At 40.4% G+C, this 12,425-nt stretch overlaps 2 protein-coding genes across 3 annotated transcripts; both read right to left on the bottom strand.

Moving 5' to 3' along the window:
• Positions 1-455: 455 nt before the first annotated feature.
• Positions 456-7,616, bottom strand: LOC112179274 (probable pre-mRNA-splicing factor ATP-dependent RNA helicase DEAH5). Of its 2 annotated transcripts, XR_002927714.2 has the most exons (4): positions 7,465-7,616; positions 3,271-6,515; positions 1,723-2,448; positions 456-836 (listed from the first exon to the last, which is right to left on the bottom strand). XR_002927714.2 is itself a non-coding variant. In XM_024317649.2 (3 exons), exons 2-3 carry the CDS (start codon positions 6,489-6,491, stop codon positions 2,055-2,057), a joined length of 3,615 nt encoding a protein of 1,204 aa, XP_024173417.1. In that variant the 5' UTR covers positions 6,492-6,515; positions 7,465-7,616; the 3' UTR covers positions 1,572-2,054. The 2 variants fall into 2 exon arrangements, 1 of the variants encoding a protein (XP_024173417.1); XM_024317649.2 differs by lacking the exon at positions 456-836 and having other exon boundaries at positions 1,572-2,448.
• A 1,283-nt stretch (positions 7,617-8,899) lies between these two features.
• LOC112179284 (subtilisin-like protease SBT1.1) lies at positions 8,900-11,992 on the bottom strand. The gene is made up of 2 exons (XM_024317666.2): positions 11,764-11,992; positions 8,900-11,651 (listed from the first exon to the last, which is right to left on the bottom strand). Exon 2 carries the CDS (start codon positions 11,644-11,646, stop codon positions 9,337-9,339), a length of 2,310 nt encoding a protein of 769 aa, XP_024173434.1. The 5' UTR covers positions 11,647-11,651; positions 11,764-11,992; the 3' UTR covers positions 8,900-9,336.
• Positions 11,993-12,425: the final 433 nt, after the last annotated feature.

Below are 12,425 nucleotides of genomic sequence, written 5' to 3'. Positions count from 1 at the left end.
TCCTCTTTTGGTGGGAAGACTCTTCAAAGTTTAATTACCACAAGTAGTGTCACGTCCAATATGAACATTTACTATCCAAATATTGAAATGCGTCATGTCTATCCATGTCATTGTGAAATGAAACACACAATGTGGGTGCGTCATGGGTTTTTATCTTCCTTTGGTTGACTTCCAATGCATATAATCGTTTGATCGTTTCAACACGTATAGAGGAAAGATTTTGTTGTGGAAAATATGGCAAGGGAAAGAGATTGTAGGCTGAATTTAGGTTATGAGAAAGTATAGAAGTCAAGATGAAATTCTCATTTGACTGAAAGTCCATCAAATATTCAATTGCAAGAGCAGCCTGATCAAATAATTCTATGCTAATAGGACAGTTAGTTTTATTCTTCTCCAAAAATGAAATCTAATCAAAACCCAATAATAAAACAAATATTTAATGTAAAAGTAAAACTTGCATGAACCTAATGCCGCCTGATAAGACGAACATTTTTTAATGTAAAAGTAAGATTTACGGGACAGACTGGTTCTTTAAATCACCTAATCACTTATGCATAGCATGTAACACAAAAACAGAGCATTTTGCACGCGAGAATCGCTATTCCACAGCTATACATTACAATTCTTATAACCAAGATGCAGTAGACTCTAAGAGACGGGAGAAGATGTCACTGGAAAATTCGGTTCTGGGAACCTTTCAACAGAATGCCAAATGGCCCTCTACTTTGACCGCACAACGCAAGTGGTGTAATGTCACACCAACAGGAGGAAGATGACATTCAAGCAGCTTGGAGTAATCTGCCATCTTTGGTAAATAAAATTGCAATTTCCAGGGCCTGAAGAAAAATGTAGTTTCGGTTTAGTTTGGGGGTTATATAAACTGAGCACAAATTCCAACAATATCCCCAAACACTCTTTATCACAATGGACTCCGTGGTTCAAACGTACTTCAAAAGTTTCACATATATGACAATTAAAAGCATCTTAATGAATGTTATTCAAACGATTAAATGAGGTCACCATACCTCCCTCTCTGTATTAAGAATAAAAAATGGTGTTTTCTATCGATGAGATTAACCAACACAATTCATACCTAATACCAAAGCTACTGAATTATAATATTCCTATGAAGTCAAATGTCTCAAGCAGTTCAAGAGAAATGGAGAAAGAAATTAGTTCTCTATTAGTGCTATAAACATTGAAAAGCATTCTGAGCACCTAGAAAATAAATATTATAAATAATTGAATACAAACTGAACACCTTAAGCACTTCAGGTATACGGTTTTAGTCTTGAAATGACCATAAGCTAACTTGGCATAACAGACTAGAAAAGCAACTAGACAAGTAACAAATCTTCTCACAGTTCTCTCGAAGACTCAAACCCACAGGGTTCAAGAAACTCATATCCTCTAATCAAAACTTCCAAGTTCCAAACTCTATCATGTCCAAGAAATCACAACAACAATAGGCTTGGACTTGTGACTGTAGGATGTCAGCAGTCCTTGAAGCCATCCATCAAACATATTTTCATTTCCCAGAAGCATTAGTTGTATACCATAACAATCAAAGATATGGTAAAGTCCTTTCTTTCCTTATCGAAAACAAAAAAAGATATGCTAAAGTCAACAAGAGTGGTACAGCATACATCAATATAGCATTACAAAAAAACAGATATGTATAAATAAAAGAGAAAAATATTACTTTGATGTAAATAAACAAACCTCGTTCAAGCTCCACTAAAATATTTTGGAAGATTCTTTCGATGAGTCAGAAGCAAGGTTTGAATCTTTGACAAAGATGGCAGATGTGAAGAAAGAACCTTCCCAAATAAAAATTTCTGCCGATTACGAAAGACATGGCCCTTCATTTCTCTCTCTACACCAGATCTGTAGAGGAAAAGATGTTTCTGAAATGGAGAGCTAGATGGAATTTTCTGGGGCTATGATTTCCTCCCTTGACGTCAAATTGGAGACTATGCTGGAGTTGTTGTACAATTTATTTACATTTACACTAACAGGAAAAATCAATACAAGATGGCTTGAACCAACACATATCAAGCACGCCGTTTACTAAGACGCCAGGAGTTTGGTTCATGGTATCTGTCATATAGCGGTTCAATACGTTCTTGACGCTTGCGCTTACTCATCTTGGTAGGATCAGCCACCGTGAAGAACCTGGGTGCTAGTTCCACAAGCCATTTGGGGTCAACAACTGTCACCTCCCGCATATACTCCTTTGTAGTCATAACCAACTCATGGTAGATGACCCAATCCGGTTGTCTCTGAAAGAGAGCACTGCTTGGATGGATATAAACTGGCTGGTTCTCCACTAGGGTTCTATACCCCTCCTGTGGGTCCTTTCTAGCAGCATGGAAGAAAAAGCCTGCAGTAATTGCCTTCCTGATCTTTGTAAAATTCTTTCCAGCACTCACAACGTCCAGTTTATACCTGAAAGTCACAATTCTAGTCAGAACGCAATTTAACCATCAAATGAGAACACGACACTTAAATATAATTGACCAGTGGGGTACTTCAAATAGTAGTCTTAAAAAAAAAAAAAAAAAAAAAAACAGTGATTGAACAGACATTGTAGTATCAACCAACACAACATCCAAGCTAATGTATCAGAATGTTAATTTTACCAAAAAGGAAACACACATCTCTTGGGAAAAAAAAACACTGTATCAACAGTTCAATATCTAAAATGGCAGCAAAAGAGAGGACTGGTTAAAACACTGGATATAAACAAAAAGGTGACCAAAAGTTGCAACTTGAAACAATTAATCTTCTGAAAAATCTCTTGGGAAAAAAAAAAACACTGTATCAACAGTTCAATATCTAAAATGGCAGCAAACGAGAGGACTGGTTAAAACACTGGATATAAACAAAACGGTGACCAAAAGTTGCAACTTGAAACAATTAATCTTCTGAAAAATGGTGGCAAAATTTCTACCCTAATTTTCTAAAAACATTCTGTACTCTGCAGTCGCATGCGATTCATAATGACCTATTTGCTGTTCAGGTATCAAATATCTAGATGGTAAACAAAAGAAGGCATGGCATTCAGCATTACCTAAAGTACAAATTGAAAAAAGCATGCTAAGTCCACTTTTTGTAGCATGCAGTGTACCAAAACATGTAAAACTATGTTTTAAAACCTTGCATGCAAATGTGAACCTAGAAAAAAGTACCCACGCATCCATTACAATATTACATACAGCATGATGAATTTACGATCAGAATACAGCAAGACAAATAAGAAGAACATACTTATCCATGATGCTTAGAAGCTGTTTTCTGACATCCTGCGCCCTCCTAAGAGATCGAGACTGAACAAAGTTCTCAAAACACCAAGGCCCTGAAAAGTTCTTAGCTTTCCAAGCCTCATAGACTGCAAGTAAAGTCAGATGATCTCCCTCTGGCTGGAAAAACTTGGCTCTCTTCTGATCAGCCTGGGCTTGCTTTTCCCTAGGCCTGTAAAATATATTGCCTGTCTGAATCATGGCAATGATAGTCAGGATCTCATCACTGCATCCAAGGTCCACGCTGGCCAGTAGCATCTTAGATAATGGTGGATCCAGAGGAAACTCGGCCATTTTCCTACCCAATTTGGTCAGAAGACCCTCTTCATCTAGGGCTCCTAAACTGTATAGTTGTTCCATAGCAGAAATGAGTGCTTGGGGTGAAGGAGGATCCATAAAATCAAAAGACAAGAGATCATTTATCCCCATTGCTTTCATCGTTAATGTAGTAGTCCCAAGATTTATCCTCTGAATTTCTGGAACTGAAGTAGGGGACATCTCATTGCGGTATGCACTCTCAGTGTAAAGGCGGTAACATTTCCCAGGCCCTGTACGGCCAGCACGCCCAGCTCGTTGTTTGGCCGATGCTTGTGATATTGGAGTTATGACTAGTGAATCTAGCCCCTGCTTTGGGTTATAAACATTTTGCTTTGCAAATCCAGGGTCAATTACATAAAATATCCCATCGATGGTCAGAGATGCCTCGGCTATATTGGTAGCCACAACTACTTTCCTCTTCCCAGGTGGGGCTGGATCAAATATCCTCGACTGCATTTCACTGGGAAGGGCACTATAAACTGGTAAGATAATCAACTCAGGCACATTTTTACCAAGACCCTTCATCCTCTCATATAGTGACTGGCATGCAAAATCAATTTCTTCCTGTCCCGTCAAAAAGAGAAGGATGTCACCTTCTGGCTCCGTTAAGTGAATTTGTAGAACAGTGATTAAAGATGCATCAAGATAATCACTTTCTGGCTGCTTGGTGTAGAGTATCTCTACAGGAAAAGTTCTTCCGGGGATAGTGAAGATGTTACAATCGAAGAAATAACCTGAAAACTTCTCAGCATCCAAGGTAGCAGATGTGACAATCAAACGAAGGTCTGGTCTCCGCTTCACAAGTTTCTTCAATAATCCAAAAAGAACATCTGTATGGATTGTCCTCTCATGAGCTTCATCAAGCATGACCACAGAGTACTGAGAAAGGTTCTCGTCAAGTAGAATCTCCCTAAGAAGCATACCATCCGTCATGTACTTGATTACAGTATCAGGTCCAGTGCAATCCTCAAAACGAATAGCATATCCAACTTCCTCCCCCAGACGACAACCAAACTCTTCAGCAACCCTCTTGGCTACAGACATTGCAGCCACCCTACGTGGCTGTGTACACCCAATCTTACCCATTGTCGTGTACCCAGCTTCTGCAAGATACTGCGTTACCTGGGTTGTCTTGCCTGAACCAGTCTCACCAATGACAACAAGAACTTGATTTTCATGCACTGCCTGAACCAATTCTTTCTTCAGCTTATAGATAGGCAAGCTCTGCCTCTGTTCCTGAATTGAAAGCTTTGACCTCTGCCCAAAAGTGACGGTCTTCCCAAAAGCATCCTTCTTCCACTCAGGCATGTCATAGGCCGACAAACCAACACCTCTAAGTTCCTGTGCAAGATGCCTCTCACCAGTCTCTGGCATTGGATCTTCCCAAGGACGATTCAGATCCTTTGGGATTGAATCCAACATGGTTCTTTGCTGCTGCTCACGCACTTCTCTACGCTCCTTAATGAGTGCAGATTGAAGTGCAGCTGCACGACTCAATGACCCTTCTGGATTCTTAAATATTTTCACAGGTGACATATCTGCAGAATACCTGGTTTGCCCTTGCAAGAAGGCTGGCTCATCCTCATTAAGCTCAATCTCAAGTTCTTCCTCAGCTCCCTCTTCTTCATAAAGCATCCCATCTGTTTCTTCATCATACATTGGATACTCTTTGACACCCAAAACACCCGAGGCAATCAACTGTTTGGCTTCCCACTTCTCCGGTGAGCTCATTCTCTTCAATGGCCGGCGAGATGGGGCAGTAACATCCTCTTCCACAATCCTAATCCCAGAGAGACCCGTCCTTGTCACAGGCCCATCATCCTTTGATATCGATGGGTTTGTCCTAAGAGAATCATCCTCTGAGTTCTTCTTCAAAGGTAGCAAATCCTTCCCAGTATGTTGATCAACATCCCTCATTGACAGGCTCAACTTTTGACCAGAAATTGAAATCACCTTAACATAGACCTCTTGATCTCTCTTCACCACATCTTTAGCATTACCAATTCGCCGAGTAGCAATCTGCGAAACATGAACCAAACCCTCCTTCCCTCTAAAATCGCTGAACTGAACAAAGCAACCTGTGTCCATCACTTTTGAGACCCTACCCTTATAAACCTTATACAATTCAGGCTCATCAGAATGGTGCAATCCATTCCGCTGATCCCTACTTCCTCTCCTATCAACATCATCTTCTCTAACATCTCCGTCCTTTTCATACTCATCCCTCCTGTGCTTATTGGATCGATCTGTATGCCTTCCCTTATCATAATCATGATAATGATTATCTCTCCGCCTTTCATCTCTATCATACCTATCCCTTCCCCTCTCTCTCCTATCCCTCCTATCCCTATCCCTGTCCCTGTCCCTGTCCCTGTCCCTGTCTCTGTCTCGATTTGTATCTCTTTCCCTATCCCTACCTCTACCTCCATCTCTACCTTTGGGCCTATCTTCTTCACGCCCATCTCCCCATTCTTCTCTGTCATTTCGCTTTTCCTTGGCCTCCAACTCAATTTCCCTCTGGATATCCTTTACCCTATCCCTGTTATCAGCAATAGACAAAGCCTTGAACTTGCTTTTACTACCTTCAGCAGTGCTCTCTTTCTTTGAGTCGTTCTCGGACTTTGCCTTGGGAGGAAGAATTGCGTGAATGATAGTGAGGAGTGTACGGACAAAGTAATCAGGCATCTCGGCACCGTGTTCCTTCAATTTGGCATCAAATTCATCCACACTCTCACAGTTTCGTCCCATCTCAGTTATGAACTCGGCTAGAACTTTGTCCCCAAACCCTAGATGAGTTTCCAGCTCTGAACAGACCTTGGAAACCAAGGAAAGGTACTCGAGCTTCTTCAAACCATCATCAATCACAGCCATCTTTGGAGATTGGTTATTCAAACACTGCCAAAGAAAAAAGGTATTAGTCACAACGGACCATCAAAGCCAAATTCTTCAACCCCATTCCATCATCTATCGTTTTCTTTATTTGGTGTTAAATAGAGAGAGATGATACACTATGACAATCACGTCAGCAAAAAAGCAAAAAGTAGATGAACAAAAATAAAAAATGAAAGCAGAGAGACAAAGATATGGAAAACCAAGTCACTCAACAATCGAAACTCTAAACTTCAACATCTATCACAAAACCAAAAGAAGTCACAAGAGAAGGAGCCCTACACAGTAACTGTACAGACCACTACTGTTCTTTTCCCAAAGAAATATAAAAAAAAAAAAGTGCCTCATATTTGTTTAGTCCAGCAAATTTGCCTCTACAGATGACACATTCATACTAGTTCTTTCTACAACCCAACCTTCCACCGGGAGGTTGAAGACACTCCAGACCAGGACCAAGAAGCAACAAAACCAACCTCGATTTGAACATCAGGCTCAAAAAGGCATCCGACTAAATTGGAGATCTAAGGCAGGTCTTTCAATCAGTACCTCTTAACTATAATTCCAATACATTGCATTATTCAGATAAAGCATTGATGAACAACAACGCTTTCATCAATCCTTCATCCAACTGCAGAATCCTAATCCGTAATTTTCATTCCTAAAATTAGAGAAATCATCACGAAAACTAACTAAACATGGCTCAAAACAGCCAGAAATTGCTACATCCCAAAAATGCACTACAGATTATCAAACCCGGCCAGATACAATAATCCAACTCACAAAATCACACTGTCTAATCCGTAATCCAATTCGACGTTATGGGAACGAAAAACTATTATCCCCAGTAAACACGTAAACGATTCAAAATCACTGAAAAATAAAACCTAGCATATACACGTACGAAACTGGAGAAACAGAAAACGAAAACAGAGGCGGTTGAGAGGCGATAAGGTACCTCTAAATGAAGGCGGAGCAGAATCTCCGGTGCGGCGGCCGACGGCGACGGCAGCGGAATTGCGGTAGCGGAAGCGGAGAGGGTTTTCACTTTCCACAAGCTTCGAAATGGAAAAAAGGGAGAAGTTTTTTGAAAGGGGATTTTCTTTATTTGTTTTTGAACCTCCACAAATCCTAAGTAGCCGTGTATGGGCGGGGGGGGGGCCCGATTCGTTTAGACTAGGTCGGTTTAGGAATCCGGTCTGGTTAAGCCCACCCGTTTACGCTTCAGCTCGGCGCCTTTAATAATTGGGCCGACCCAACTAAGAAAATAGATCCAATTATAAATTGCTATTTATATGATATATACATTAGGGGTTATTATCACAAATGGTACCTGAACTATATCTCAATATTATCGATGATACCTGAACTTCAAGTTTGATCACAACCAGTACCCGAACTTTTCGATTTCATTTTAAATGGTACCTAGAGCCACCTCCGATCTCTATTCCAACTAAAAACGGCATGGGAGGAGATCATAGTGATGATTTTTGATGATTTCGAGGGCTGCGATCATATATAGTGATGATTTTTTGGTAATAGACTTGCCTTGAACTTGTTTTTTTGTTTTTTGTTTTTTTAGATTTGGCTTTTTTGGCCGGAATAGTGATCGAATGTGGCCTTAGGTACCATTTAAAATAAAATCGAAAAGTTCAGGTACTGGTTATGATCAAAATTGAAGTTCAGGTACCATCGATAAAATAGAGGATAAGTTCAGGTACCATTTGTAATAATAACCCATACATTAGCAACTTGCTCTTTTGAGACGGGTGTTTTACGGTAACATGGTGACAGTACCTCATTTAGGGTTAGCGACCTGGTATTGTGATGTTGTTTGGTTCAAATGTTACGCATCAAAGTGGTTTCTAACATCGGTTTTGTAGGTCGGTCACTAAATTTGAGAGTTTTTAGCGGCAGGAAAGCTCATTTGAGTGACCACTATTTCACATTTTGAGTTAGGTTACCATGGCCGTGTTCGATCCACGTTACACATCCAAGTGGTTTCTAGCATCTGAATGGTTAGTCAATCAGGTTTTTATTGTTTCTGTCTTTTCTTATGCCTTCCCTTGCATCATCAATAATTATAAAATAAATGAATAAATCATTGAAGTAATTAAGATGAGTAACTTTAATTTTAATTCATGTCATTATGTTAAGACACATGTAAAGATCATTCAAGTAGTGATGTGATGTTTGTCAAACGTTATTATATTATGAAATTTTCCATATAACATATAAGTATTCATGTAGGTGCATCATAGATTTTATCTTTTCTTGAAAAGTTGAAACAAGCAAGATGTAAATATACATGATGGAAAGAGAATGGAGTTTGTCAGCTAAGTTCAATTAATTAGGTCTACATGAGTAGCACTGATATATAAAATTCAAATATGAAATTCTCACTTTGGCCAAGAGTCCATCAAATTATCAATTGCCATAGCAGCAGGATCAAATAATTCTATGGCAAACAATAGAACATTGCAGATTTTTATATTTCTCAGAAAATGAGCTTTAATCAGAACCTAAAAGTAACCCAGATAATTGGTGTAAAACAGTAAAAGTAAACTTGCATCAACCTAATGGCCTTCTGGTAAAACACTAATTAAAACTGTGCTGGTGCAGCATTGCAACAATCAAGTAGATCTGAAAATTTCCTCTAGATGCATTTTTGGTTCATCAATCACATACACTAGTAGTGTTTTTTATCCAATGTTTCTAAAAGCTTTCAAATCCTGTTAATGAGTTCTCCAATAAGTCAATTCTCTTTTCTCCACCCATAGTCGACCTAAACTAGAGGTTGCATTATTGCTTCTGTTTAACCCTAGAACACTTACACCCAAATCACTGCAATGGGACTTCTAACCCTATATTTCTCACTCACCCAAACTAAGGATCCAAATGAGGAATTGATTTTAGTACTCACTCCAACAAAACTCACCTTGTAGCTCAATTTCTCACCCATCTTCTTAAAAACCAACTTCCTAGGTTCAACAGTAACTGATGCTCCAATGGGTGCTTCCACTTGCACTGCATAAGTACTAGGGTTAATGGCACCAACATTTGTCACTGTCCTCTTGTATGTCACACTCATTTTCATTCCGCCTTTTTTGAAAACCACTGAGAATGAAGGGTAGTTCAGGTCGCCGGGCTGAAGAAGAACTGCACTGTTGCTAGGACAAGTGAAGTTACTAATCCCACCGGAGAAAAGAGCTATTTGGGAAGATGTGTAATTCAAGCTACATAAATAGAGCAAGTAATCTTTGCTGGTGATATCATAAATTAGTCCTGGATCGGCAGCACTTTCTGGGTCGACATGCCCCGAACCAAATGCAAAAGGGTTAGCTGATTGATTTTTTGAGCCAAAATCAGAAATCGGAGAGCCTTTGTTATTTAGTGTATAAGCTGTAGTCATAAGTGCAGATTTGATTGCTGCAGGTGACCAATCCTTGTGCACTGATTTGATAAGAGCAGCTAAGCCACTAACATGAGGGCAAGACATTGAAGTGCCTGAGACCATGTTAAACAACACCTTTCTCTTGTCACTTTTAAGCCTGGTTGGGCTAGTCTTGGCTGGCCAAGCAGCCAAAATGTTGACACCAGGAGCAGTCACATCTGGCTTGATCAAGTCCGGTCCAACTGAGCTTGGCCCCCTAGATGAAAATGCTGCCATCACCGGAGCAGTTTTACCAAAGACCGTGCCTTGGAACAGAAGCAAAGCTGTAGGTTTCTTTGCTGCACCTGCGTATTTTCTCACGGCTTTAGAAGCCGAAGCTCCAAGAGAAGTGGCTGGCAAAATGTGAGCATCAGCAAGTAGTTCCTCTCCTTGAGCTTCATTATTGAGTAGAAGCATTCCGGCTCCTCCTGCTTTCTTCACTTCCTCTCCAATTTCAGTCCGGCTGTGTGTTCCTCGCTCACATGCTACAATCTTTCCCTTCACAAGCTTTGTGTCAAGCGAGCCATCAACACAATGCTCAGCTCCTTGGCCACCTGCTGTTCTGTTATACACTAGTGGCAACTGCTTAGTTTTCTTACCTGAATATAGTGATGACCCTTCATAAGTTTGTCCATTCCCAAGCTTCACTATCACTGGGAAGTTTCGGTCAGTGTAGCTAGCAGCAACAGTCATGATCCAAGGTGCGGTATTGCTAACACTGGAGCGAAAGGGACCTGAATTTCCAGCTGAAGATGACACGGAAACTCCGTGTTGGACTGCACCAAATGAAGCTATAGCAATATTGTCACGAAAATAAGGTCTCGGAAGACCTCCCAATGAGAGTGACAAAATGTCTACCCCATCAGAAATAGCACTGTCAATTGCAGCCATTACATCAGAGTTAGCACACCCCAATGGCCAACAGGCCTTATAGGCTGCAATTCTTGAAGAATGCCTCATTCCACTGGCCGATCCCTTTGCTAAGCCAAATAAGCTTGCTTGTTTGACAACATTACCGCCTGCAGTTGAAGCAGTGTGAGTTCCATGTCCTTCGGAGTCACGAGGGGATCTATAATCCACTGTTTCATTGACTCTTCCGACAATGGCCTCATACCCTTGGAAAAAGGCTCTTGCACCAATAAGCTTTTTGTTACAATTTGAGTGTGAGAACCTTGTGCCTGGTTCACAAGTGCCATTCCAGTGAGAGGGTACAGAGGACATTCCTTTGTCCTTGAAGCTAATATGTTCTGGCCAGACTCCCGTGTCAACAACCCCAATGATCACATCCGTGGCCAAGTTGGGAGCACTCCAAAGTCCCTTCCCTTCTTGTAAGCCAAGAAACTGAGGAGTGTGTGTGGTGTGGAGAGTTAGAAGCTCATCAGGTGTGGCATCTAAGAAACCATGGATTTGACTCAAGGATTTGAGTTGATTGCTTGAGAGCTTTGCTGCAAAACCCGAAATAGCAGTGTTGTAGATGTAAAGAAGCTGAGGAGCTGATGCTTTGCCACCTTCTTCTTCCTCTTCTTCTTGAGATGAGAGTTCGGTAATGGAATCCATCACTGCTTTGTAGTAGTAGTGTTGATCTTTGTGACCCGAGGCAGGGATTTTCGCCTTGTCCATGTGAACAATGTACGTCTGCGTTTCCATCAGAGCTGTTCTAGTTGTAGCCATGAAAGCCAAGAACAACAAGAATGCTCTAACCATCATATTACCTGTGAAATAAATAATCAAACAAGAAATGATAAGAAAGATGAAGAAAACAACAGCCAAAACAGTCAATAGAGACAGAATCAAAGAGTTGTTTAGATGTAGGATGGCATTTACCTCTACAACAAAGAATGGAATGGTATATTTGGGATGAAAATTACCAACTTGAACAGCCTGTTTATATAGACAAAAAAGAAGAAGAATATATTGTATAGGAAATGAAGCACCCTACGATGACTTGAAGTTGACAGTTTGATCTCTTTCTGCTTATATAAGCGTGACTCGAAAGTGCACGCCTTCAGTTGGATCAAATCCAGAAAGACTCTGAACCAATTGCTTTCGGAAGAAGCTACATACAGTAGAGTAGGCACCCAAAAATAGAAACAATGACCCTAATTAAAATGCAGGGAGTATGTACAGCTAGGAAGTGGCTTGCAGCTTTGCAAAAATATTATGGTCCCCTAAAGCAAAGAGATGCTTGCTGGTGGGTGAGAAAGGGAGCTTTGCATTCTCAAGTTTCAATCATAGCGTTCCATGCCCATTTTGTAGTTTTCTTCTCAAAGGAAATAATACACATGCTAGCAAAATGATTAATTGAAACGCACCTTTGGGTAGATTGATCAATAGAGTGCAGACAACATGAAATGAGCAATTGCTAGTACTTTTTGGTAGTGAGCACATGGACCCTCATCACCAAAGTCTTCCTTGGAGTCCAATTCAAGGTATGGCAAATATCAAAGCCAGCGAGAAGCCAGTACTAGTGGGATTGAATCATTGAA

The sequence above is a fragment of the Rosa chinensis genome, chromosome 1 (assembly GCF_002994745.2).
Source record: "Rosa chinensis cultivar Old Blush chromosome 1, RchiOBHm-V2, whole genome shotgun sequence".
In the NCBI taxonomy this organism is placed as follows: Eukaryota; Viridiplantae; Streptophyta; class Magnoliopsida; order Rosales; family Rosaceae; genus Rosa; species Rosa chinensis.
The sequence above is the reverse complement of the archived record's forward strand: the minus strand, read 5'-3'. Positions and strand labels throughout refer to the sequence as shown.